The 26,346-nt window shown below is 43.0% G+C and overlaps 1 protein-coding gene across 1 annotated transcript in view; it reads left to right on the forward strand.

The window, feature by feature from the left end:
- Window positions 1–21,479, forward strand: part of scarb2b (scavenger receptor class B, member 2b) — a gene marked incomplete at its 3' end in the record, with an annotated part of 48,963 nt that extends 27,484 nt beyond the window's left edge. Inside the window, exons 8-14 of the mRNA XM_083657371.1 lie at window positions 9,828–10,006; window positions 16,211–16,329; window positions 18,174–18,247; window positions 18,335–18,389; window positions 19,376–19,528; window positions 20,619–20,666; window positions 21,366–21,479. Of these exons, the coding sequence (XP_083513497.1) occupies window positions 9,828–10,006; window positions 16,211–16,329; window positions 18,174–18,247; window positions 18,335–18,389; window positions 19,376–19,528; window positions 20,619–20,666; window positions 21,366–21,479 (742 nt within the window). The remainder of the gene's footprint in view (window positions 1–9,827; window positions 10,007–16,210; window positions 16,330–18,173; window positions 18,248–18,334; window positions 18,390–19,375; window positions 19,529–20,618; window positions 20,667–21,365) is intronic.
- Window positions 21,480–26,346: the final 4,867 nt, after the last annotated feature.

The raw sequence follows: 26,346 nt of genomic DNA on the forward strand, positions 1-26,346 counted from the left end.
ATCAGTTTCCTGGTGAGACCGTGGGCGCTTCCATGACACCCTCCCTCCCTGTTTCCAGCTGCCGGTTGCCTGTTTCCGCCCAGGACCGTTCATAGCGAAAGAGACTGAAAATAATCATAATAATTGTTGTGACTTTGTACCTACCTATGTCTTGTAATGGAGCCCCCCAGCACAATCATTTCACACGTGCATAATTGTACAACGGAGTGACAATATCTTGAATCTTGAAAGAGAGAGACCGCTAAAGCTCCGTTCAATGACCAAATAATAAGAGTTCCGGTTTGGACGTTTAGCCTTCAAAACAAAAGCTGCCGCTATGCAACCACACACTATTTTAGCCATTTCGGCTAAAATAAGCCCGTACAGTACGAGTGAATTGACATTCACCTGGTTTTTGTAAAATATCGCCGCTATGCGAACCACACAACGTTACTATTCAGATAAAATAAGCCAAACGTTCCCACTCTTTGACAGCGGTGCACACCTCCTTGCTAGTGAAAAAAAAATGTCAACAGGAAGTCGACAACCGGCTACCGCTGAGAATCATGGGAAACGTAAGTCCAGGAAGTCTTTTCGGTGCCGTTTGTCTGTCTGTTAGCAGGATTACGGAAGAACTACTGAGCCGATTTTCATGAAACTGGACGGGTGCACATGGACCAAGGAAGAACACATTTAGGAGCGCATCCGATTCGGGTCAATGAAGGGAGGGCGTTGCAAGGGAAAAGTGGCCATAGCTCGGGATAGGAAGGTCGTAGAGTCAAACGTCCATCATTGGAAGTTGGAAACCCTCGTTAGTGTTTTGCTTGCACCTGTGTTTTTACCCTGCCTTTTCGACACAAAATGGCCCCCGTGAAAAGGGTCTATTGGTTTCCCAATTATGGGCCACAGCAATAATGACTCTGGACTCAAGCTAACTTAAATTGAAAGCTTTGATGCGAAATAGCCCGCATAATTAGGAAAAAACCACCTAGTGGTAATATTGAACGCTGGACAAATTCTAAATTCTTTAGTCATTTAACGTAGACCTGACCTGACATACATTACATTACATTACATTACATTACATTACATTACGTCATTTGGCAGACGCTTTTATCCAAAGCGACTTACAATAACACATTTTTTGTCAGCAATAGGGCAAACAACTATGGAGCACAGTCTATGACAACTACAACTTCTGAAGGAACAGTGGTACAAGTTTAGGTTAGTGGTACAAGGTTAGTTTTTTTTTTTTTTTTTTTTAATAAGGAAAGAGAGAGAACAAAGTTAGATCAAGAAGGGCCCAGATGGAGCCGATACATACGGTATCGTGACAATCCCAGAATCAAAGTGTTGTTGATCATGGCTTCTTAGTAGGGCAAGATCATCTGAGGTAAAAGAACCTTTGGCATTTCTGCTGTTCTGGCAGTTTCATGGATGTTATTCATTGCGTGCTGCAGACCGTTTTTTCCCCTGACTTCTTCGCTTTCTTCCAGCAAACAATCCCCATTGTTTTCAGTGATCGGCCACTTCACACCTTAATCTTCACATCTATCAAATCCCGTCGATTCAGCGGTTGTAGTGGAACAGTCGTCCTGTTATTGAACCGCACTCATTTTTCTGGTATAGAGTTTATAAACCTTGTTCTTTTTTCCTCTGGAAAATCTCTCCTCGGTCCAGTATAAATATCGCCTAACTGATAAAACAATGTGCTTCCTGGAACAAATGTGACTTCTAATTGGTGGAGCAAGTAACGGGGAAAGAAAATGCATCAGAGATGAGAACAGTAGTAAGCCTTGGCTAAATACTTTTATGTAGCGTCAAACGGAACCATTGTCATGTCTTGGGATGTCTTTACAAACAGCTACAACTCAAGACATGCAAATGATGTGTCTTAAGATCGAAGACATTTAAAGACACACAACACACACGATTATCAGCTGATTAACTTGACAGACAAAGCTGTTTTGGGTCAGTATTCCCAAAGGCATCTTAACACATTATATGTCATAGATCCATTGTACGTCAGTTGGAGTCTTGTGAATCATTCAGGGGACTTCCAATGGGTCAAAGGCCATTCTGCCCCACTGGGTTCACCAGCAGGAAGGGTGCCTCGTGCTCCTGTCTGGCCCTCAGCTGGCTGTGCATTGCAGAGCTGCAGGTTATCGGGTGGTGGGGGCGGGGCTGGAGGAGGAGCCTGCTGACGTCACTGACAGAGTTTGACCATTCAGAGCCTAAAGGTCTGTTTTGGTTGGTCAGCTCAGTCTTTCCGTTGAAGAAACGGAGGTGGGTTGGTGTCGTTGTAAAACAGTGAATTGTGATGTCATCAGTGATGTCATCAGTGATGTAATTGGGCAATTGTGATGTCATCAGTGATGTCACCAGTGATGGCATCAGTCATGTCACTCAAGCCGATTGTGATGTCGTCAGTCATCAGTGATGTCACTTGAGCAATGGTGATGTCATCGGTGATGTAATAAATCCTTCCTGGAAGAAGAAGAAGAAGGACAGTTAAGGGGAAAAGTTAGTTTCTCCATTCTCCACCTTAGAGATCGACCACATGTAGCGTGTGAGATTCCTATAAAGATTATATAACATGTAAATAATGTTCGCAATGCAGCGGAGTGCAATTGAACTGACCTACTAACAATGGAATATCAACAGAGCGCTCAAGTGCATGCTTTAATGCAGATTAGTAGCGGATAAGATCGTATGTGGAGCAGTGATTGTCCCACACAGTTCAGTGTGACGTCTCGTCTGTGACTTTTCACCTGGAGTGGATGTGATGGTGTGTGATAGTTGGAAGCACCGGGCTATTTCTAGTCCACGACCTCGACTCAACTTACCGTAGCGCCTGGGAGGGGGGAGCAAAACGCTTTTACATCTGCTATGGGAATAATGTTCACAAGCCTCGGAGCCCATGGATTCTTATCATAACATCCTAATCACTTACAAACAGCGCCACAGGTGACCTCTGTTTTCCTGACCAGGGCTTTACTGCCTCTATACTGTGAGAGGTTATTTGTGAAAGAGCAGCATGCAAAGTCTGCAGGAAGCGCTGGATGTAAAGGCTTATTTGAAGATGAATGAATGGTGGAACAGAGTATGATGGAGAAGGAGGGGTGGGAGAGGAAGAGAGAGGGGGGGGGGCAGCCAGGGAATACAGGGGGGGGGGGGGAGAGCGACAGAGAGAGCCCTGGAAACACCTAGAACAGGCCTATTCAACTGGCGGCCCGCGGGCCGAATATGGCCCGTTTGAATTTTGATCCGGCCCGCCAGAGTTTGATATAAAAAAAATAATAATAAAAATGGTGGGGGACAAAGATCTATGACTGGCCCGGGAGAAGCTTTTTTATTTCATTTTTCCTTTTTTGTTACATTACAGTGTTTGATTTTCATCATAATCTGGTTTTCCATAATAATAATAATAAGTTCAGTGTTTATGCCTGTGTTGCTGTCTGTTGTAGTGTAAAACGACTAAAGGGAGAGCAGGTGGTTACATGAAAGTGAGTGAGAAAAGGAGAAGATACTGAATAATGACATCACAACAGTATAATCCTAATGTTAATTTAAAATTAAATATTCTTCTGAATATGGATAAAAGTAAAAAAAAACATCAAATTTTCTTCGAGATTCCATTCCTTACAGCACCCCCTATTTAATAATAGTTCCAGCACGGCTGCGAAAATGTGGTGGCGGGTTGTGTCAAGTGTACATATATAACGGCTCGGGGAACGGTCCGGCCCCCCGGCCCCTTAGGTTTCTGACAATGTGGCCCCCTGAACAATTTAGTTGAATAGCCCTGACCTAGAAAATGTAATGGTTGTAGAAAAACAATTATTTCTCCTGCATACATATTTACAAAGTCCACCATGAGAGGGAAAGAAAGGTTTCACAGAACAAAAATGGCTTATTATAAAGCTGGGCTTTGGAATGGGCCTGATGCATCTGGCTGATGCATCAGCCAGTTTCACATCTTATTTCTGAGAAACTGGCCTTTCTCAAGGCTCTAGCAGACATGTTCACCCTTGATACCAGTTCTCGTGTAATGACAAGAAAATTCCCGCGGGGGGACCCTCCTCCCGGGGGGGGACCCTCCTCCTACAGTAGCGTTTCACAATCAGAATGGATTCAGCAAAAGAGTCAGGCCCGGCTCCAGACCCAAGTTACAGAGGGGGCCTGCCCCTAGCTTGGGGGGGGGAAGCTACCCAAGGGGGGGTCCGGGGGGATTCTCCCCCCGGAAGAAGATTTTGTACATTTTAAAGTAAAATACGTCAACCTGGTGCATTTGAGAGCAAAATGAAGAGGCAAAATCTATGAAGAACTACACACATCTCTAATGTGTTGTGACTTTACAAATAATTAGGCCTAAACAATTAATATTAAATGTATTTACACATTGTGCACAAATTGTATTCATTGTGACAAATTTACAATAGTTAATATCCAGCCAAAATCATTGCAAATGGATGTTCAAAGTAACAGTTAGCAATAGCATTCAGTTAATCAATGCCTAATGACAGCCAGATTCCGTTTTAAACTTTAAAACAGAAAAACGGAAAAACGTTTTTAGCAACGTTTTTTTTTTTTTTAATGGGGGGCCAGTTTGGGGAATGGGGGGGCGTGGCCCGGTCAGGCCCCCCCCTAACGCCAGGCCTGAAAAGAGTGTTGGATTTTGATGAACCGTGCACTTGTGTGTGACCAGTGGAGTTTTTCTCGTGTTAGTTACGGTTTGTTTGGGGTCAATGTTTTTAGCCCCATGTCAGCAGAGGCTAAAATGTGTTTGAGGTCAGTGTTTTTAGCCCCATGTCAGCAGAGGCTAAACTGTTTGGTCGGTGGACTGCTCTGTTCCTCACTTTTGGTCATGTGGGATGAGGTTACAGGAGGTTACATTTAGAGCCCGACCGATACATCGGTCCACCGATATTACCGGCCGATATCGGTCGATAACCGTTATATCGGTAATCGGCCGATATGTTGGCCGATATTGCCGATATTTCTTTATTTGGGATTTTTTAAGTTATAGACATTAGACAGCATGTTGTGTATATTTGATCTTTTTTCTAAACTCGTTATATTTTATATTTGTTCTATTTGTGTTTTTCTATTTCTAGTTATTTATCATTATTAAATTCCCTGTGAAGTTTACTGTTTCATTGCATTGATGTCATTTTGGACAATAAAGTTGATTGATAAGCTGTAAAATATCCTGCCTACATTACATATCTCAAGTCTCAAGTCAACTCATATCTTTATCAAGTGTTTGATATTTGAGGGATCATTTCAATTTTTTAAAATATAATGTGTATATATATAATATAAGAATATCGACATTTTTTTACTCCCTAATATCGGTATCGGCATCGGCCTCAAAAATCCAGTATCGGTCGGGCTCTAGTTACATTGCAGGCTCTCAATCGGGAGACCAGAGTTCGATTCCCAGCGGTCCACAAAACTCAACTGATGCGAAAAACGCAGAAAATCGAACCTCGTCCGAAAACTTAAATGACGGACGTAATTGTCGGACTCAGTGTGTCAATGATGATTGACACAAATGAGGTCGTATTCTTTTTTTTCACCGTGCGTCAATTTCAGACTTGGTGTGCAAAAGCTATTAGTCTTGTTTCTGTATTTGTTTTATCAGTGTCAATCTCTTCCCCTGATATGACGACGTCCGTGTCCTTGCTCTATTTTGGAAAACAACCTTGACCCAAGCTGGGGCGGCCAACCTCTTTCCCCCCTTTGTTGAGCATGGAAAGAATCTGTTGGAGTGGCACGTCTGTCCCTTTGACACTCTTTGGACGCGTGTCAAAACTCCCTCTCCCTAACGTTCTGAACACTTTCACCTACTTACTCATTGCCTAGCCGCGTCATGGCTACCATCTGTGTTATTGTGACTCGAGGGAAAATCCCTCCCTGCTTCCTGTACTTTTTACCTTAATTCAATCAGGAAATGTCCCATTAAGTCATAATGTGAACCTTTCACACACAGGTTTTCCTCATTCACCTTTAAGCCCGATTGTCTTGCGTAAAAGGGGCGGGACATACTCCACGCACGCTTCCAACCGCGAGGGCCGTGCGGCCAATGGGACGTCATGGCGGTGGGGGGCGAGGCCAATCGCACGTCGCCAGATTTTTCTAGCAGTTGCTCCGCTTTGCAGGGAGACAATAGATCCATGGGGAGAGACAGGAAGAGAAATGAAATGTAGAAGTAAGTAGGCTACGCTGAGCCATGTTTTGACCACATTTCTTGACCCATGTGGTCAACTTTCATTTCTAACTGTTCGATTTTTAGTCATTTCAAGTAATGTGCTGTGTTGAGAGAGAGATCTAGGCCTATTTACATTCAATAAAAAACAGGATTGGCGATTCTATTCATGTGCTGATACAATCGTTTGAGAGTGAAACCGCAAGTCTACTGAACATAAATGGCATTCCATTTACTTTTAATTGCGTTTCATTTACTTTATCATGGGCCATTCGCTGTACTATGTAAGCAGCGGTGCTCTGAGTATGAACACCTCGGCCCGAGCGTGGAGTGCGCTCCCGGTTTGCAGAGCTCCGCCTCCCGGCGCTGCCCGCCTGGAGTATGTCCCAGTTGTAAGGGTTCTGACTCCGTGTGAGAAGGTACAGACAAACTGAGGTTGCACACCCCTGCATTTTTAGTTAAATGGAACTGACGATTGGTCCTTTTGCGCTAATGACCAATCAGTTCGATTTAACTAACGGTGGCTCAGTGGTTAGCACTGTTGCCTCACAGCAAGAAGGTCCCGTGTTCGAACCCCCCGGTCCATCCCAGGTCCTTTCTGTGTGGAGTTTGCATGTTCTCCCCGTGTTCGTGTGGGTTTTCTCCGGGTGCTCCGCTTTCCTCCATCAAATCATGTATTTTAGGGTTAATACTCCTGTCAGTGCCCCTGACCAAGGCAATGGCAAAAATAACTGGAGTTGGTCCCCCCGGGCGCTGCACTGCGGCTGCCCACTAGCCTGGGTAAACCCAGCCTCCACGTGACCTCTATGTGCTATCAGTCACTAAAAGTGACTACACATTTGATCGTGTTAAGTGTTACACTCTATCGATAAATGTTTTCCAATGACACATTAGCTTGCCATATTCTTAACTGATCGAGCCTGGTGGAATTACCTCAAGACAAGTGTGTATCAGCTTTAAATGTCCAATACAGAAGAGCATTAAACAAATCTGCAAAAACTATATTTATTGAAATGTGATCGTCACGTTACATAACGTTATAGAGCCCAAATGGTCTGCCCATAGCGTCACTTTACATGGAGGCTATGTACGAAATTATTTGCATCTGTTAAACCAACATTTATCTTCCATAATGCATTAAATCATAATGCTACAAAGACATGAGCTAATCACCACAGAACCGCACAGACCATTTCGCCCGGTATCATGGACGTAAATGTGTCCAGGCCACTGAGATAAATATGAATCTTTATTATATATAAAACCAAGGTTTTTCTTGCAAAACCTGCAAAAATCGTTCACATTGGTGGTAGCCATCGCGTGCTAGCAGTACCGAATGTGTAGTGTTAGCTCCTTTGCTAATAATAAAGGGTGCAGAGTGATGACGACATCTGTTGCACTGCGCATGTGCTCTGTGTGCTAAGCTGGTTGGCTGATGGGGTGGTCTATCAAGGGAGGTACACCCGCCCCTCCCCGTCCGCCAGAAATCGCTCTGAATAGCCCAGCCTCCAGACTCTTCATGACTGATAGCACATAGTCTCTCCCCAGACTCAAATATTACGTTGAATCGCTGCGCTCCGCATACTACGTAAGTGAGTCTGTGCCAGTTCACAGCCACTGCTGGTTTTGAAGGCGGGTTGAAATTGAATGAGTGACAGGTCGTAGCACCGATGAGAGAGCGGTTCGAAAAATGGGCTGCGCCTCCCGTGTCGTCTGATCGCAAAGTCGTTACTGATTGGACAGGACTGAAGCCATCACTGGCATATGACTGGCCAAGTGAACGGTTCCCTCCCATAACCAGCCCTCTGAGGGAAAGTGTCCCAGACCCAGAGAGAGCTCTGCAGCATGCAGTAACGTAGTGTATCAGCATAAGAACTCTCATGGGTCTGGCGTTGAGACTAGATAGCACATAGAGGTCACGTGGAGTTTACCCAGGCTAGCTGCCCACTGCTCCTAGTTCTAGGAAGGTTCCTAGTAGAGGATGGGTCAAATGCAGGGGATGAATTTCCTCATGGGGATAAATAAAGGATCTAAATGCAATGGTGAGCAAATAAGCTGAAGTTGGAGGAGTGGCTATCGGGATGTGGGTGGTGGGGGGTGTGGTGCCATATAAAGTGAATGGTCACACCACTCCACCGTGGGCTTAGAGACCTTTGCACTTGTTAGTCAAATGGAACTGATGCTTGGTCATTATTGCCAAATCAGTCTGTGACTCATCACAGAAACATGACAATGACTATAGGGGGGTTACAGAGGGGTTAGAGCAGGGATACTCAACTTGCTTTGCCCGGGGGCCACTTTTGTGAAATGATAGGAGGCCAGGGGCCAGTTAATAAACAAACAATATACATTTTTCTGTGGCGGATTGTAGGTTTTTGGGGTGTCAGCCGGAGTTTAGTCTTGACAATGTTGTGCACACCGGATAGTTAGTTGGGTTAAGTTAGTTAGGTTAAGTACATACATATAAGTGCCTGGGTAGCAAGCAGACGGCGGTATTTGACAATTTAGCAGCTAAATCATAGATTATTGAAAGATATTCCATATTCCTCCAGACTGAAATGCTATAACAGAAGTGGACTATTGGCCAGAATTACATGAACATTTGGACACTTATTCAGCGGGTATCTTGCATGTTGCGTTCAGGTGCACTGTAAAAAAAAAAAAAAAAATGCAATTCCATCGCGGGCGCCCGCAGGCCGCAAGTTGAGTATCACTGGGTTAGAGAGAAGTGTCATTTTTCCAAGTACCCACATGCCTTTGCCTTTTCTTTTTCACGAGTCACATCCTGTAGCTCAGGAGGTAGAGCGGCTCGTCCACTAATCGCTTTGGATAAAAGAGGTCGGTGGTTCGATTCCCGCCTCCTCCAGTCTGCATGTCGAAGTGTCCTTGGGCAAGATACTGAACCCCAAATTGCTCCTGATGGTGTGCCAGCACCCTGCGTTGTGGTAACCTGCCGCCATCGGTGTGTGAATGGGTGAATGTACCTACTGATTGTAAAGCGCTTTGGATAAAAGCGCTATATAAATGCAGGCCATTTACCATTTGACCATTTTTTTTACTATGATTTTCTCGATTTTAAAAGCGTAGTTAATCTGGTATTTATTGATGTTGTTACAGGGCTCCCTCCCTCTTCGCTCATTTCTGTAGCTTCCCTCTCATGTCCAGCCGGCGCTGCAGGCTGGGAATGAGGTTTTGCTGGAGAGGAGTCTCCACGGGCAAAATGAATGAAAGCATCTTAGGGAAGGAGCTCATGTAAAGATTTGGCTCTTCTCGTGAGGGTCTAGGGAGAGGTCAGTAAAGTATTGTTGGACAATAGGTGGGCTGTGTAGCAAAGGGCCACATCTTTCATGCCAGTTGGCTGAGGCTGTATAGACGCCTTTGTTCTCGAACCATCGGGATTCCCTAGATAGGACATAACGACATATACATAGAAGACCGGCTGTGCTGTTCACAATAATATAATTCTCTTGGAAGCTGTAACATTTTCAAACATTCACATTCAATTGAAAATGATTTCTCCACTTCTCAGTAGTCCCAATTCCCAAGCTGCAAATCCACTCCTTGTTTTCCCAGGAAAACCTTGACACTTTAATTTCATCCGGTGATGTGATGTGATGTTGCTGGCTTTTACCCTCTCCAGGTCCATCTACATGGAGTTTGAGAAGGAGGTCTTGGTGAAAGGGATCCCCGCCTACCGCTTCACGCCGCCGCGGTCCGTCCTCGCCAGTAAAGAGGAGAACCCGGCCAACGAGGGTTTCTGTGTCAAGCCGGACGAGTGCCTGGGAACGGGCCTACTCAAGGTCAGCCCCTGTCGGAAAGGTACGTGCTATCTCTCAGTCGCTACGTTTCTAACCCTTCACATTCAAGTGTCTTTCCGAGAACTTCGGAAAAGTTTCTCGCCTCGTGCAGCCTGTCACAGTAGACCCTTCTCACGGGGGCCATTTTGTGTCCAAAAGGCAGGGTAAACACAGGTGCAAGCAAAACACTAATGAGGGTTTCCAACTTCCATGATTGGAATTTGGAAACCCTCATTAGTGTTTTGCTTGCACCTGTGTTTATTCTGCCTTTTCAACACAAAATGGCCCCCGTGAAAAGGGTCTATTCCGAGCTCTTAAAATTCTCCCGTGACACCCTGTGACTGCACTCCATTCCATTGTTTTTCTCCCCAATTGTACCTGGTCAATTCCCCTTGCTGGGGGAGAGTTGTAGACTAGCACATGCTTCCTCCGATACATGTGCAGTCACCAGCCGCTTCTTTTCACCTGGCAGCGAGGGGTTTCACCGGCAGGACGTAGTGCGTGGGGCGATCACACTATTCCCCCCCAGTTCCCCTCCTTCCAAACAGGCGCCCCCCCGACCGACCACAGGAGGCGCTAGTGCAGCGATCAGGACTCACCCGCAGACTCGGCCAATTGTGTCCGTGGGAACGTCTGACCAAGCCGGAAGTACCGCTGCGGGGGATTGAACCCGGGTCTCCGTTGTGGTACTGTAGTAGGCAACTGTTTTTACCTCAACACTGCCCTGCACTCCATAGAGAGCCAAAGGGAAACGTCACTTCCTGCTTCAGCACTGTACCAGAGATTTTCATCCGCCATTTATTTTCCTATAGACATTTCGTAAAATGCTTATAAAATAGTCGAACCAAACGGTTCAGCTAACGCTATAATCGGGAGAGACCATAGAACATTTCACTCGGACCACAACGCAAAAATTTGCGAATTTAAAGAAAAAAAATTCAGATGTTTTTTTTTGTTTTGGTCCGAGTGAAATGTTCTATGGTCTCTCCCGATTATAGCGTTAGCTGAACCGTTTGCTTTGACCAAGTAAAACTATTTTTATAAGCATTTAACGAAATGTCTATGGGAAAATAAATGGCGGAAGAAAATCTCTGGTACAGTGCTGAAGCAGGAAGTGACGTTCACTTTGCCTCTCTATTCTCTGGGAAAGCCCTGCTGCTTGCGTACAAGGAGGCCAAGGATGGCTGCACCTCCATACGTCCAGGCAACGGTCACACCCCCAACTTTTCCCCTCGTCATATCACCGCCCACCACTAGTTCCACCCGGCTAAAAAAAACGACCCATGTGACACGGCTCTCTCCCTCCCGCCCCCCCGCTCCACAACCTCAAGGACCATCTGACCATGACTGACCCAGTAGCTGAGAGCTCACTAAGCCCTGTCACCTGACTCCGGACGTGAATATGAACTGCCATAATCCCCCCTGCCTGCCTCTTTCACATCATCTGCTGTCAAAGGGTTTCATATCAGAGTCACAACACATTGAGGTCACGTGTGCACATTATGTATGTACTGTGTAAGGACATTATGTATGTACTGTGTAAGGACATTATGTATGTACTGTGTAAGGACATTATGTATGGACTGTGTAAGGACTCTGCTTTAGGTTTCACGTTAGAATTCAGAGTAGGATTTGGTTGAGTTGAGGTTTTAAGCTTTAGGTTATGTAGTGGAGAGAGGGGGTTACATTTAGGGGTTAGGCATTACGGAATGAATGTAGTCAATGAAGGCTCTCACAATTATACTAATACAAGCCCTGTACATGCGTGTGTGCATGTGTTTGGGTTTGTAGTGCGTGTGTGTGTGTGTGTGTGTGTGTGTGTGTGTGTGTGTGTGTGTGTGTGTGTGTGTGTGTGAGAGAGTGCGTGAGTGTGTGTGTATGTGTGTGTGTATGCGTGCGCGTGCATGTGTGTTTGTGTTTGTATGAGTGCGTGAGTGAGTGTGTGTGTATGAGTGCGTGAGTGAGTGTGTGTGTGTGTGTGTGTGTTTGCATTTGTATGAGTGTGTGAGTGAGTGTGTGTGTGTGTGTGTGTGTGTGTGTGTTTGTATGAGTGCGTGAGTGAGTGTGTGTGTGTGTGTGTGTGTGTGTGTGTGTGTGTGTGTGTGTGTTTGTATGAGTGCGTAAGTGAGTGTGTGTGTGTGTGTGTGTGTGTGTGTGTGTGAGTGTGTGAGTGTGTGTGTGTGTGTGTGTGTGTGTGTGTGTGTGTGTGTGTGTAGTAGAGTATGTGTACGCTAAAATGACCTTGTGGTGGGTTGTCACGGGAGCAGCCACTCACTCAGGTGACTGCGGGTGTCCAATGTTTTTGTGGAGCCGCTGTTGCCAAACACAAGAGGAAGGAAAGTGGTCACCTCTGTCCCACTTCATCATCATCACGTCTGACCCTTCTGACTCCACACTATTCAAACACAAGTCCCATGTCTGAGTTTGCTCTTGTTGCAGAGGCAATGGACTTCAACCATGAAGACTTAGTTAAAAGAAATCATAACAATTGCTGTGATTTTGTGATCAAAACATATCATTTGGTACACTTATAGCCAAAGTCATTCCAAAAAGAATTGGATATAGCATACCGCAGGGATGAGTCCTAAGACCTGCCTAAGATGTCGTTAGCACCTCCAGGTTCCTTCATCTCAAAGTCAATGGGATTTATGTATGGGAGTTTTGGTTAAATGTTCAAAGCAGATATAGCTGGGGAGCTATCAGCCCGCACACTCACCGGATAAAAAGGTTTTAGGTGCAAGGCACAAGAGTTTCTATAGCAACGCTGACGAAGGCTTCGTGCTGAAACGCCTACGTTGTGCTTTGAAACAGGAATAAAAACCCTCAAAAGGACATTTTTGAATGCTGGCTCCTTCTCTACTGCTCTATAGTTTTGGTTAAATGCCTGATGTTAAGAAAAGTTGATGAAACTGTGAACTTTGTGTTCAGCAAGATAATCTTCCCAAATGAGGACCACTTTTAGGATTTTCTTTTTTAACATAAATGCGATTTTTAAAAATCTCAATTTTCAGAAAACGCTTCCAAAATATACATCCTCCCTGCGGTACTACTCTATTGGGGCATCATGGATCTCGGAAGAAGAAAAAAAATGGGGGTGTGTTGGGGCGGTTGGGGCGGTTGGGGCGGTTGCGTCCACAGACTGGCAGCGTATGGAAAGTGTAACTGCAATAAAGTCGTGTAGACTATTCTGATATATGTATGATCTTGGTGTGAAATAATACGTTTCTTATGATGAGGCATTCAGATTTGGAACTTTAGAATTGCTCAGAAGCTTCCTTCTGTGTCACAATTCAAGATGTTAGGTTTGGGTAGTTATCAAATAAAATAAAATCTCTCTTCTCTGCTCTTCTTGATGAGGGGCTTCACAATGGCTGTTTTCAGTGCTACTGGAAAAGTACCAGTGGTCAAGGAGTTGTTTACGATCGCTAGCACTTCCTCCTCTAGGCAGTTCAAAACAGTTTTAAAATATGATGTGGGGATAGGGTCAAGTGAGGAGGTGGAGGGTTTTAGATGGGAGACTTCCTTCTTGAGTCTGTCTTTTGTCGATAGCAGCAAAATGACTCAGGACAGTTTTGGCTGACACACATCCAGGATGCTATGGTTTAGACCCAATTGTTGTCATCTTATCTCTGAAAAATGCTGCAAACTCTTCACATTTTGAAGATGAGGAACTAGATGAGTAGCATTGTTATGATTCTGAGGAATCAGCTTTGAAAAAGGAGCTTGTCTTGCAAGTCTCATCGCTTGATTAAAGCTGGCGAGATGCTCTTTGAGTATCTCAAGGTGGACTATTAGTTTTGTTTTCCTCCATTTTACGTTCAGTTTGTTATACAGTTTTTCTTTAGTCCAAAGATATTATCGATTCTCTGAGGTGGTTTTCTTTGAGCTCTAGTCTTCTTAAGTTTGGCTGGTGCAACAGCGTCAATGGATTATTAAAATGATTGTATATTGTATAGGTAAGTCACTAAAATGGTTCACAAAGTTTTCAGCAGCTTCAGAGGTGAGATAGCGTTTCTTAACAGTCTGTTCTAACAACATTAGGTGATGACAGGAATGCAGAAGAGAAGATAGGTTGAGGCCACGTCTCGTCATAGACGCTGGTTTAGCTGGCTCAGCCTGGCTGGGGGCGTGGTCAGGGTGGGGTAAAAAAAACCCGTTCTATCCATTCAGCAAAGTTAGAATTTAGCTGATAGCCCAGCCCAGGCAGACACGATCGGGGATTTAACCACCGCAGTAAACGCACATCTGAGCAGACGTCTTGTGTTCGGCTCTAGAACCCCTGAACCTGTAGTTTAGAGCCGCAGCACCGTCTTTTGGTGAGTCAGCCCATGAGATATAGGGGCGGTTTTACCCCACTCGCGCGCCAGCCGTTTAACATTTTGTGGGCGTTCCCAGACGTGCGGACTGTCTCTATACAGTAATGGTCTGAGATTGCCAGGTCCCTTATAGAGGATATATCGAATCTTAGTCCATGAGTAATTACAAGATCCAACGTGTGTCCATGGTTATGAAACTGCGAACTTTGTGTTCAGCAAGATAATCTTCACACGCAAAAATATCATCATGCCCCAATATCCGAATATCCAATTATTTTTGGAATGCCTTTGCCTGTAAGTGTACACATGTATAATGCTTTTATGGCCAAACGCACAATTTGTTATGCTTAACTGCCCCCACTATCTGTACTGACATGATGACTGAGGCCATATGGTCCACAGTTTAGGGGTGGAATGTCTCCTGTTGACAATGTGAGGAAGGAACTCGGCATGAGAAGGAGTCTCAGCTACACCCCATAATGGCTTCTATAGACGGGGGGCTGCGCTCCATGTGTGCACCTATTGTCTGTGGGCCTTGTGGGAGAGAAGGTCACAGCACCACGCTGTGTGTGGTCAGGGGTGAGCTCACATTACGTTTAGCAGAGGACTCTTCCCCCAATAGGAGTGCCGCAGGGATGATGTAGAAGCCCCTGCACTTTCTGCTTGCTACGTGTAAAAGTCAATGGGATTTTTGCATTGGAGTTTCGGTTAAATGCCTGAAATAAGGTATGTGGTTAACAAAACTTTATGAAACGGCGAACTCTTTGTTCAGCGAGATCATCTTCACAAATGAGGACCACTTTTAGGACTTTTGAAGCATTTTCTGAAAATAAAAAAGCATATTTACGCATATATTTACAAAAAGTTTGCTGTTTCATAAACTTTTGTTAACCACAGACCTTATTCCAGGCATTTAACTTTGTGCAGCAGCAGGTGGGGGCGAACAGGGCTCTGTGCAGCAGCAGGTGGGGCGAACAGCGCTCTGTGCAGCAGCAGGTGGGGCGAACGGGCACTGCACTGATTACTGAACAATACATGATAGAAGCTACATTTGCATATTAATGAGGAAAAACGTTAACTTGATTTTCTTGACGCTACTAGAACTCCTTAATAATTGTATGTATGTGGAGTTCATATGAATACCACCCTTATGTTATCTGAAGACAAGTATGTTGACATAGAAATGCTAATTAATGCATTAATGATGAGCATAATCATTAGCATAACTGGTGTTATTGATGTTATGTTAGGCAGCTCAACTGCTTCTAGTTATAATGTGTCAAGCAATAATGACAGATGGAGTCAGAATGGTGCAGCTGTGTCACAGAGGAGTTGAATAACACTCCCATGATTTTGTTGGAAAATGTAGGCTGTCATAAGTTCATAGCATTTATTAGCAGCGGTTTGACATTTCCTCCACTTCACATAAAGTAGAGAATGAAGGAAGTGGTTTTTATATTTATAACTTGTGACTCATTTCTGTAGATGCTTTGCTCAGCTTCATGTGGTCATTCCTCTTTGACCCTAAAATATCCACTTCTCCTCTCCTCTCCTCTCCTCTCCTCTCCTCTCCTCTCCTCTCCTCTCCTCTCCTCTCCTCTCCTCTCCTCTCCTCTCCTCTCCTCTCCTCTCCTCTCCTCTCCTCTCCTCTCCTCCTCCTCTCCTCTCCTCTCCTCTCTCATCTCCTCTCTCCTCTCCTCTCCTCTCCTCCTCTCCTCTCCTCCTCTCCTCTCCTCTCCCCCCCTCCTCTCCTCTCCTCTCCTCCTCTCCTCTCCTCTCCTCTCCTCTCCACCCCTCCTCTCATCTCTCTCCTCTCATCCCTCTTCTCTTCTCCTCTCCTCTCTTCATCTCCTCTCCTCTCTTCTCCTCTCCTCTCCTCCTCATCTCCTCTCCTCTCCTCTCCTGCCTAGGTGCCCCTGTGGTGGCCTCCTTCCCTCATTTCTACCTGGGGGACCATAAGTACGTTGCTGCCATCGAGGGACTGAGCCCTAAAAGAGAGCATCACCAAACCTACCTAGACCTTAACCCGGTAGGCAGTTAATCAGCATTACAGTAAATGCGCCTTTCACACTGCGGGTTTGAATTGTAACCACAATGCAGTGTCTCAAATCATTCTTATCCATGGAAATACTGTATGGAACAGAGCAGGTTACAGTTTTTCCTGGTTGTTTAAACAGATTTTTGGGAACATCAGACACAATGTGCACAATCTCTAACTCATTTACCAACTGCTAAACCAATTCTGCTAAACTCCAAGCACATTTTCCTGCTTTAGACTCATCTTCCCATTCCATACCACACATTTCCTGCTTTAGACTCATCTTCCCATTCCATACCACACATTTCCTGCTTTAGACTCATCTTCCCATCCCATACCACACATTTTCCTGCTTTAGACTCATCTTCCCATCCCATACCACACATTTTCCTGCTTTAGACACATCTTCCCATTCCATACCACACATCTTTCAGCTCACTAAACACAATTCTCCATATCTTGCACACTCTTCCTGATTTTCCACTCCTGATGTTCACTCAGAACACACTGCCAATCACATTCCTAAACTCCAAAGGCTGTTGTGCAATTTGCAATCATCAATACAACAATATATGTCGATATTTCACATCCAACAGGTGAAACACTGAACATGCAAAGTCCTGATTCCACTGCTAAGGCATTCCTACAGTGTTTTCCATTCATATATAGTGTTTTCCATTTTGCACATCAGTGTTCAATGGTGTCTGTTTCCCCAAAAATCTAAGCACAAAACACTCGTGTTTTGTGTTTTTGTGTTTTGGGGAAGAATGTATTTGTATTGCATTCCATTCAGTTTGCTGTTGGGTCTGAGATACAGTATAATATTTTCTTTTTTACTACATTTCTGTTGCTTTATATTTGGGTATTTTACGAAAGGAGAAAATGCTAGCCTACAACATGAACATGCAAAGGTATCATTCTCCTGATCATTCATAAAGTGTTTTCCATTCATACTATAGTGTTTTCCATTTTGCACATCAGTGTTCAATGAGTGCTTGGAATGTCTACTCGTATGATGTATGTGTTTGAGTTTTGAGAGCAAAGTGTGCTTGTGCAAAGGAAGTATAGGATTGAGCATTTTGTGCTTGAGTTTTGAGGGCAAAGTGTGCTTGTGCAAAGGAAGTGTAGGATTTAGCATTTTGTGCTTGAGTCCTGAGATTTGTGTTTAGGATTTTGAGGGAGTGAGGTAGTGAATCAGGGAATATGTTTAAACAACCAGGAAAAACTGTAACTTGAAAAGAAATGGTAGAGGCCATTTACACCTGGCATTAACATGCGTTTTCTGCCATCAGATTACAATCAGATTGTGCTTGACCACATTAGCCTGATTTAATTTACACCTGGCGTTAACATGCGTTTTTCCTTATCCAGATAACATCCAGATAACTTCTTAACACTCAAAATGGTTCTCCTCTCAATCCGCATACAGTTGCTTGCTGTATGCAGATTGAGAGGACACATTGCATTTACACTTCAATGTGTACACAATGCATCCCTGACCACCTCCGGAGGTGGTCTGGCCCGATCAGATTGCAATCCTTCATCAATGTGTCTTGGGGGCGTTTACACCTGGCATTTCAAGTGGTCAAGCACAATCTGATTGCAATCTGATGGCAGAAAACGCATGTTACTGTTATGCCAGGTGTAAATTGCCTTATACTGCTTTCTAACGGTGTACTGCTGCACCACCTAGTGTCATATAAGTTGAAATACAGAAGCTCACCAGCTGCAGCCTGGTTGTACTCTTACTAAGACCACTGGCTTTTCATAATGTTTTTTTTCTGTATTGTTATTCTCTCCTCTTCTATACAATATTTGTGTTTCCTGGTTGCCAGACCACTGGAGTGCCTATACGTGCAAACAAGAGGGCACAGATTAACATGTTGCTCAGCAGGATCTCTGGATTCCAGTGAGTATCTCCATCCAAACACAGGCCTCACACTACAACTCTGCATTGGACCATTCCCTCACATCTCTTTCATCCTATCATTTACAGCAAGACGAAAATCTTTGTCAACGACACAATCTTTCCCGTGATGTTCATCAATGAGGTAAGAAGCGCTTCATTTCAGAGACATGAAAGATGCTTCTTCACCACCACACGCTAAAACACAAACATATTATATTATGTGACAGGGACTGACTGGTGTTTTGGGTAACAAAAGGCCACGGCCATTTTTTTTTTATTATTTTTTTGCTGATTATGAAATATTTCAAATGATGTGTCGTACATTGAAATCTGAAAATAATTGAAGAAGATATGCTTTATTTGAATGTTTGTACTAAAAGCAACATCCAGAGAAAATCGCCCTGAACATTGGTTGGTGGACAAGCTTGGTTTGCTAACAAATAGGTGATCCTAAAACTGTTGTTTGTTACATTGAGTGCGTTCAACATCTAAAGAAAAAAGTGAACAACCCCCAAAAATTGAAATTGATTATAACCAGTGTTGGGGGTAACTCATTACAAAAGTAACATATTACATGTAATAAATTACTTTTAGCAGTCTCAGTAATATAACTTATTACAACTAGGATTTCATTAATATTAGACCAGTTACTTTTGTCAAGTAACACAAGTTACAAATTGAGTTACTTTTTTCTTTTTAAATCAAAGCACATATTTAAATAAAGATACAATCATTTCCTAATCAAATTGTGTGGGTTTTTATGCAAATAACCACTATAGATGACAATAACAAAGGAAAATAATAACATTTACAATTTTGGACAGTTTACACTGACTTCAAGATGGTTGAAATTATTTTTCGGGATGGTTCCGGGGCGGCGATGTCATTCTGCTACTGCTGTTATTTTGGTTAAAGTAATGCAAAAGTAGTGTAATATGTAACGAGTTACTCTACACAGACAGTAATATTGTAAAGTAACTTATTACTTTCAAATCAAAGTAACTAGTAATATGTAGTATATTACATTTTGAAAGTAACTTGCCCAACACTGATTGTAACCTCTAGGAAATAGGTAGCGAACGTCTTCTGCATCATTTTACCTGTGTGCTCTCTCTCTTCTCATCCTAGAGTGTGGTGATCGACGATGCATCTGTGCAGAGACTAAATAAGCTGCTGTTGATAGTCACCGTGGTGTCCAACTTCCCCCTCATCATCGTGGCTCTGGGTGGCATTATGCTGATGGTCTTCATCATCCTCCTGGTCCGTGCCCACAAGGAAAAGGTACCACATCAAGATTCCATTGTTGTTTGTCCAGAAAAGGATTTACGTAAGCCTCTCACGCCGTATCGACTACAATGGAAATGTTGTGTTATTTGATTGTGTGCTGCTAATAGGCTAACGAGTTTGTTGAGATAATACTTGCACTGCAAACTTAGGTAACCCCTAGCTCTTACCTGGTTTTACACAGGCCACAATGCTTTTTGCTTGTTATTTCCAACTTAAAGGAACACTCCACCAATTTCCAACGTTGATTTATTTTGCACATAATGTCACACATATCCGAAAAGTGTAAACCGTTTTGCAGACAATAACTTAGTTTAACAGTTATTGATTTATTGAGTTATATGATTTGTATTATTGATTTGAGTGAAGTTGTGGACCAGTGATTGAATTTGTGCATGAAGGGCATCACTGGTCCACAACTTTACTAGTCTCGCTGGCCAGCCTCCTCTCCCTACCGTCCGAGGAGTCTGGCGCGGCAGGTCTCCATAGTGGGATTGCGATGGGCGGCGCTTAGCGGCAGGGCCCTTGGAAAATAGTTTCAAACAATCCAACTTGCCGTTTTCAGCGTGTAGCAACGAGCTAGCGTGTAGGTTTCTGCCGTTAGCTTGCTAGCTAGTTAGCGCTGTTGTTTTCCCTGGGGACTATTTACAGCAACACACAGGGGAGAGGGAGCGGAAGCCACTCTGATTGACATGGTCGGAGCCAATGACAGAGCTTCTTAAGCGGGGAGCAGAAATCCGGCAGCGTCTGAAACCGACGCCTCCAATGGGAGAGCAGAGTAGAGCAGGGGACGGTTTATCCCAGTTATGGAGACCTGCGACGCCAGACTCCTCGGACGGAAGGGAGAGGAGTCTGGCCAGCGAGACTACAACTTTACTCAATGCAACTCTCAACAACTGTCAAACTAAATGATTGTCTGCAAAGCGGTTTACACTTTTCGGATATGTGTGAGATTCTGTGCAAAATAAATCAGCATTGAAAATCGATGGAGTGTCCCTTTAAATGTGACAATTTTGCCTACTTTCATTCAGTTGCTTAACCTCATACTAACGGCAATGTGCATGTATTTATCAATGTCCCTATGCAGAATGAAGTTAAACGCATTGTCTTTACCAAGGCTGTCTATGCTGCTCCTGTAAGTCTAATATATGGTTACTTTGCTGCTTCACTCGCATTTTATACATCTAATCTTATTTGCTAATGCTATATCTCCTTTATTTACATATCTATCTTATCTTACAGATTACTTGTTGTGCACACAGTGTATTTCAGAATGCAATATCATATAACGTCATAATAATCATGGTACCACCTAGTATGGCTGTAATTTAGGTACCATTTTCTCACTGTTCAATATATTTCTGTTGCATTGGTGTATGATCAGTTAAAGTAGTGTGAAGATTGAGAGTGGCAAAGACATGAGACTGACACGTTCTAATGTGTGAAGCTTATAAGGTTTTGTTTGAACTCACTTGCATGTATGCCGTGATGATGCCATATGGGATTTACCGTAAATACAAACAGCCGACTGGGAAAACATTTTCTCCCACCTGGCACCTCAAATTGCAGGTGTATCAAGACAAGCCGTAAACACCAATGTTGGAAGTCCAAGGCGATACAAAATATATATAATAATAATAATATATATATATATATATATATATATATATATATATATATATATATATATATACTGTACATATATATATATATATATATATATAATTTTATTTTTTTATATATATTCTTTAAATCACGCTAAACAGAGGCTAAACAAAAGAAATTGCCCCCCCTAATACTGTTTTTTTTTTATCTCCATCGTGCACTTGCACAGAGCACTGCTGAAGAGGACACTTCTTACGCTCCAGTCAGTGACAAGGAAAAGGAGGACCCTCAAAATGGAACCTATATCGGCCTGACACCTACTGCTGAGGAGGAGAAGTCCTGAGGAGGAGGAGGAGGGAGCCCAGGCAGACGGGAGGGTGGGAGGGAGGGAGGGAGGGAGGGATTTAATTCGCAATGTAGAAGGTAGGGATGGGATGGGATGGGGTGGGGGGGGGGGGGGGGGGGTCGGGGGGCGGAGTGTCAGAGAGGTCAACCAGTATAGAACATTGTGAAAGAAACCCCGTCATAATTAGACATGTGTCCTTCTTCATCCTGGGAAGGGTCAGGAGTTTGCATTCTGGGGGCAAGAGAGGCAAGTGATTGGACAGCCTGGACGGAGTGCCAGAAACAGATGTGTCAGTCGTGGACTTCTTATTTTTAGGCTCTCGTCGGGTCGGGTCACTCCTGTGTGGAATGTTTAAAATGCTTGAGAACTTGAGCTCAGTAAGAGCAGAAATGGAGCGTGTAATTGCCCTCTATGCCAAAACAAGACTCTAGATAACTAACGGAGATCTGTGAGACTGCGATTTAAAGCGCCGTCGTGACCTTACCTCACCCTCTGATTGGCTAGATTAGATTCTTGTCTTGGCTTCTCATTGCTCTCAGATGTCAGGCTACTGTGTGTAAATAGTGCTTATAGGGCAGCGGTTCCCAACCTTTTCTTTCCTCCGATTTCTGACTTTAATCTGGGAATTCGGACCTTTCCCCCCTCAAAATTCTGTAAATTCAGTAAACTCAGAATTCTGACCTTTAATCTCAGAATTTTGACTGTTTTGCTCAGAATTCTGACTTCGTATCCCCCCCCCCCACCATTCTGACATTAAATTCTAACTATTTTCAGATTTTTTTCCCCCCAAAGAAATTTAAAGTGACCCCACTTGGGATCGCGACCCCAAGGTTGGGAACCACTGGCTTAGGGGGTGATGTGGGACCAGGGGAATATTATGTCCAGAAAACTGTGAGCTTTTCGGTATCACTCTCAGGGGGCCTTTGCTTGGACTTTATCAAACATTATCGAAGCATTGGACAGGAGTCAAATTTGGGCTACTCCTTTTTATCTTTCAGTCAATTCAGTATTATTATTTTACTTGGGTTTCTATTTCATTTTAAACCAATTGTTACAATACGTTTCAGTGGCTCATTATAATTGTGTTATTCCTGTGCTGTATTTAGACTGATAGCTATAGATGTGTTAACTTACCACCCCTGAAGCTCTCTGCGCAAGGCATGTGCTTACATTCCTTCCAAATGTATGAAGAGGATGAATATCACAGAAACGCTGTATATTTTGAATATTGTCATTTTTGTCAAGTTAATCCTTTGCGTTGTATGTGTAAAAGTCTAATTTAGAGAGCTTCTACCGATGGATATGTTTAGCAGAAGCTTCACAAACATTCTTTAGTGCCATATTGAGCTACACTTTTATCTTTGAGCTAGAATCTGCAGATTCTAAGACTGAAAAAAATGTATTCATAGTGTATACTGTATGACTGAACAGTATTTTTGTCCTACCATATGCCATCTCACATATCTATAAAGTATTTCAACCTATTGAGATGTGTCAGAAATAGAGATCCAAAGTCGCTCCCCCTTCCGGTATGGGGCCTTCACGCACCAGCATCTGAAAAAATATGAATGGCGAGAGACAAGAATTTTTTCGATCCCGTTTGAATGATGATGATGATGTTTGTCAATTTAAAAGATAACTTTGCAAGTCAAGAAAGTCGCAGTTTGTCGTTAAACTGTTGCACTATAAGTTATGTATCTGAAAGACTACACACAACCAGTCGCGTAAGTGACGTCATACAGTAGCGTTCTCTCCGGCCAGGCCGTGTTGGTGTGATGTATATTGCGCAAGACGAGAGATAGTTGCTTGAGCGGTTTCATTACAAAACGAAACGTTACGTTTCAGTTTTATGACAAACTTTCTGGCTTTCTTGACATGCAAAGTTATCTTTTAAATTGAGGAAAAATCACGGGTGTACTTCACGACACAATTCAAACGCGATGAAAAAAATTACCGTCCCTCTGCGTTCACCACCATTCATCGTTTTTTCAGACACTGGTTCAAACAGGAAGTGAAGCCAACTTTGGCTCTCTATAATAGCTTTTGGAGTTTGTCATTTTTGTTTGGTTCAGAAATGTCCTCACTCACATCACCCTCGCTGCTGCTGAATGTGAAATGCTGAGTGTTTTGTTCCTTTTGTGTGTGAAGAAGTACCGCTTGTAGTCGTGTCAGATCTCCCGTCACTGGACCTCCGACATCAGAAGGGTTCAGCAGCCATTATCTTGCCATTCAAAAAGAGTTACTGAGTGTGTCATTTGAATATATTGTGATGTAGTTGTGAGCAGCTCTGATGAAACCTTTTGGGACTTTTTCTGCCTTTCAAATAGTCGGTGAGGGGAATTGCGTTGCCATATCAATCCTTATCTCAGTTGCATACGGTTTTCTTCCAGCTGCCAAACTAAAATAGGCAGCATGAAACTGCTTAACTTCTATTGTTTTTGTCAAAATTGTCAAATTGCACTTTGAAAACCTTAGAGGCCTGCTTGGATATTGTACACTACTACTACAGCTTTCTCTCTGAATGAAACACATCTCTAAACACATTTTTATTTAACTCGAATATAATTGGCTACATTTTAATTCTGTTCAGGCCTTACTCTGATAGCCGGTTGCATTATGCCAGAGGCACATCAGAACAGTTTGCCATAACATTTCAAGGATGAGTGTTTGACACCACCTCCTGATATACACTGCAATGTTCAGTATTAAATGTATTCAATGTTTTTGTTTGTTTTGTGTTTTCGGTTCTTTATTTTTTCTTAAGGTATAACCAAACATTTGATTTTAAGATTTGTGTTTGACGTATATTTTAAGTGAATCACATGTCTCATGTGAAAATGTAATAAAAAATAGTGATGATTCATAGAGATTGCATTTTATAGTGACATAGATAATGAATTACTATAAAAGTGAATGTATGTGAGTGAGTGAGTGAGTGAGTGAGTGAGTGAGTGAGTGAGTGAGTGAATGAATGAATGCATCAATCAGTAAATAATAGACAAAACATTTTGTTGCAGCAACCACAGTATTAGGAAATATTAATAGTGGTTAAGGCGGAATAGAAAATGATTTTATTAGGCTGGTGTAATACCAAAACCGCAATATGGATATATAGCAGCACCGTGCTGTTTGTAAAAACTAGCTTATCTTGTGCTTTAGCTACTTTTATTACATGTGATGCCGAAACACTGAAAATGTCTGTATTGCTAGTAATAAATGATTCTTTTCCTTCTACTGGGTCTGGACTGCAAGCATCACATCACTGGCTGCAGCCCAACTCAATCCTTCCCTATATTCATATAACTGCTGGCTTGTTTGGGAATGTTCACTGTAATTAATTGTGTTTCTACTATGTACACAAAATAAAATAAGCTTCAATTCATGTGTGCCTTGCTTTCTCATAGGCCTTTCTCTTAGTTATGAGGATCATCAAACAATTTGCATTTCCTTATGAGGGCAACCGTTTGAATCCACACCCTTTGCAATATTGCTAATTAAAGAAACATGTCAATAGGCCTCCTATAGAAGATTGAAATAATTATGACGAGTGCACCAACATTTAATGTTCAAGGAATATCCGGGATACATGTCATGTATCCCGTATACATGTAGGAAGAGTAGGATGTTGTGTGAACTGATTGTAACCTTACCAATCCTGTGGGACGCCAGCAGGTGTTTGATATCTATAATGGTCCAGAATTCAAGGGATTTCCTGAGAACTTGGAATGTAATGTAAACGGATGTAATGATATGTCATCATGTCACATGGTTTAAAACACATACACTTTGTGATTAAAGGATATGCGTGTAAAGTGGTAACAGGAAGGATGCTTGGGTGATGTGGGGAAGTGACCATGATCCCATTTAAATGTTCTGTTGAGAGGGGAGAAATACTTCTTTTCACAGAAGAAAAGAGGAAAGAAGTCAAGCTCAAGAGCTGGAAAGTGTAGAATCTGACATTTTCAGGGTTTGGGTTTGATGCTCATGTGGAGTAGAATAATAAACTCTACATACATTAAAAAGGTTTTAAATGTTATGAGGGAAGGGGTGAATCAGAATCATTTTTATTGCCACAATATGCAAAAAAAAAAAAAAAATTTTTTAGTGTGAGTGGGGAGCAGGGCTGCTTTAAAATCGATATGCATTGGTTTTATAGAATCAGCTCTGGATCTGGATTAGGCATTAAAAAAAACTTTAATTTGATTTAATCCTATAGCACAAGCACTGAGTTTTGGTGGCTTGTTAAAAGAAAGTGTGTGTGTGGAGTACTGAATGAGCTTTTCTCCTACTGATGCTCTACCTCCCTGGTTATTACCACAGAAAAGAATAGACCTTAACCTACTTGATGATAAACCCCCAATGACTTAACTACACCCACTAACCTTGAAGCTATTGTTTCAGTGGTTCTCATTAATATGGTAACCTGACTCCGCCAGATGGGGGCGGCATTGTTCCATAAATTCACAATACTAGGTTGTGAAACAAATGTGAACCAACCTACATCCATATGATCTGGCAGCGTCAGGTTATTAATATGGTATGATTCTGTTAAATTCTCAATTGGGCCTCTATAGCTATAATGCTATAAATGCTCACCTCAGATTAAGGCACAATGGGTATTAACATAATAGCCTGTTAATATGAAAGTTGTGGGAGATTCGTGAGGGAAATTGTGAGAATTAAATTTTGTAATTTTGTAAACCAGCTCTATTTTTTTTCCCAACGACTCCTAACCTGACACAAATTACACTCCTGGCTGGCCCTACTGTCTTGCAGGAGCCTCTTGGCTGATAAGGTGCACCCACACTCCGGACCAGAAGGTGGCAGTAATGCACCAATAAGCTGGATGCCGAACCGACACGAC

The sequence above is a fragment of the Poromitra crassiceps genome (genome assembly GCF_964638095.1).
Source record: "Poromitra crassiceps genome assembly, chromosome: 21".
Lineage (NCBI taxonomy): Eukaryota > Metazoa > Chordata > Actinopteri > Beryciformes > Melamphaidae > Poromitra > Poromitra crassiceps.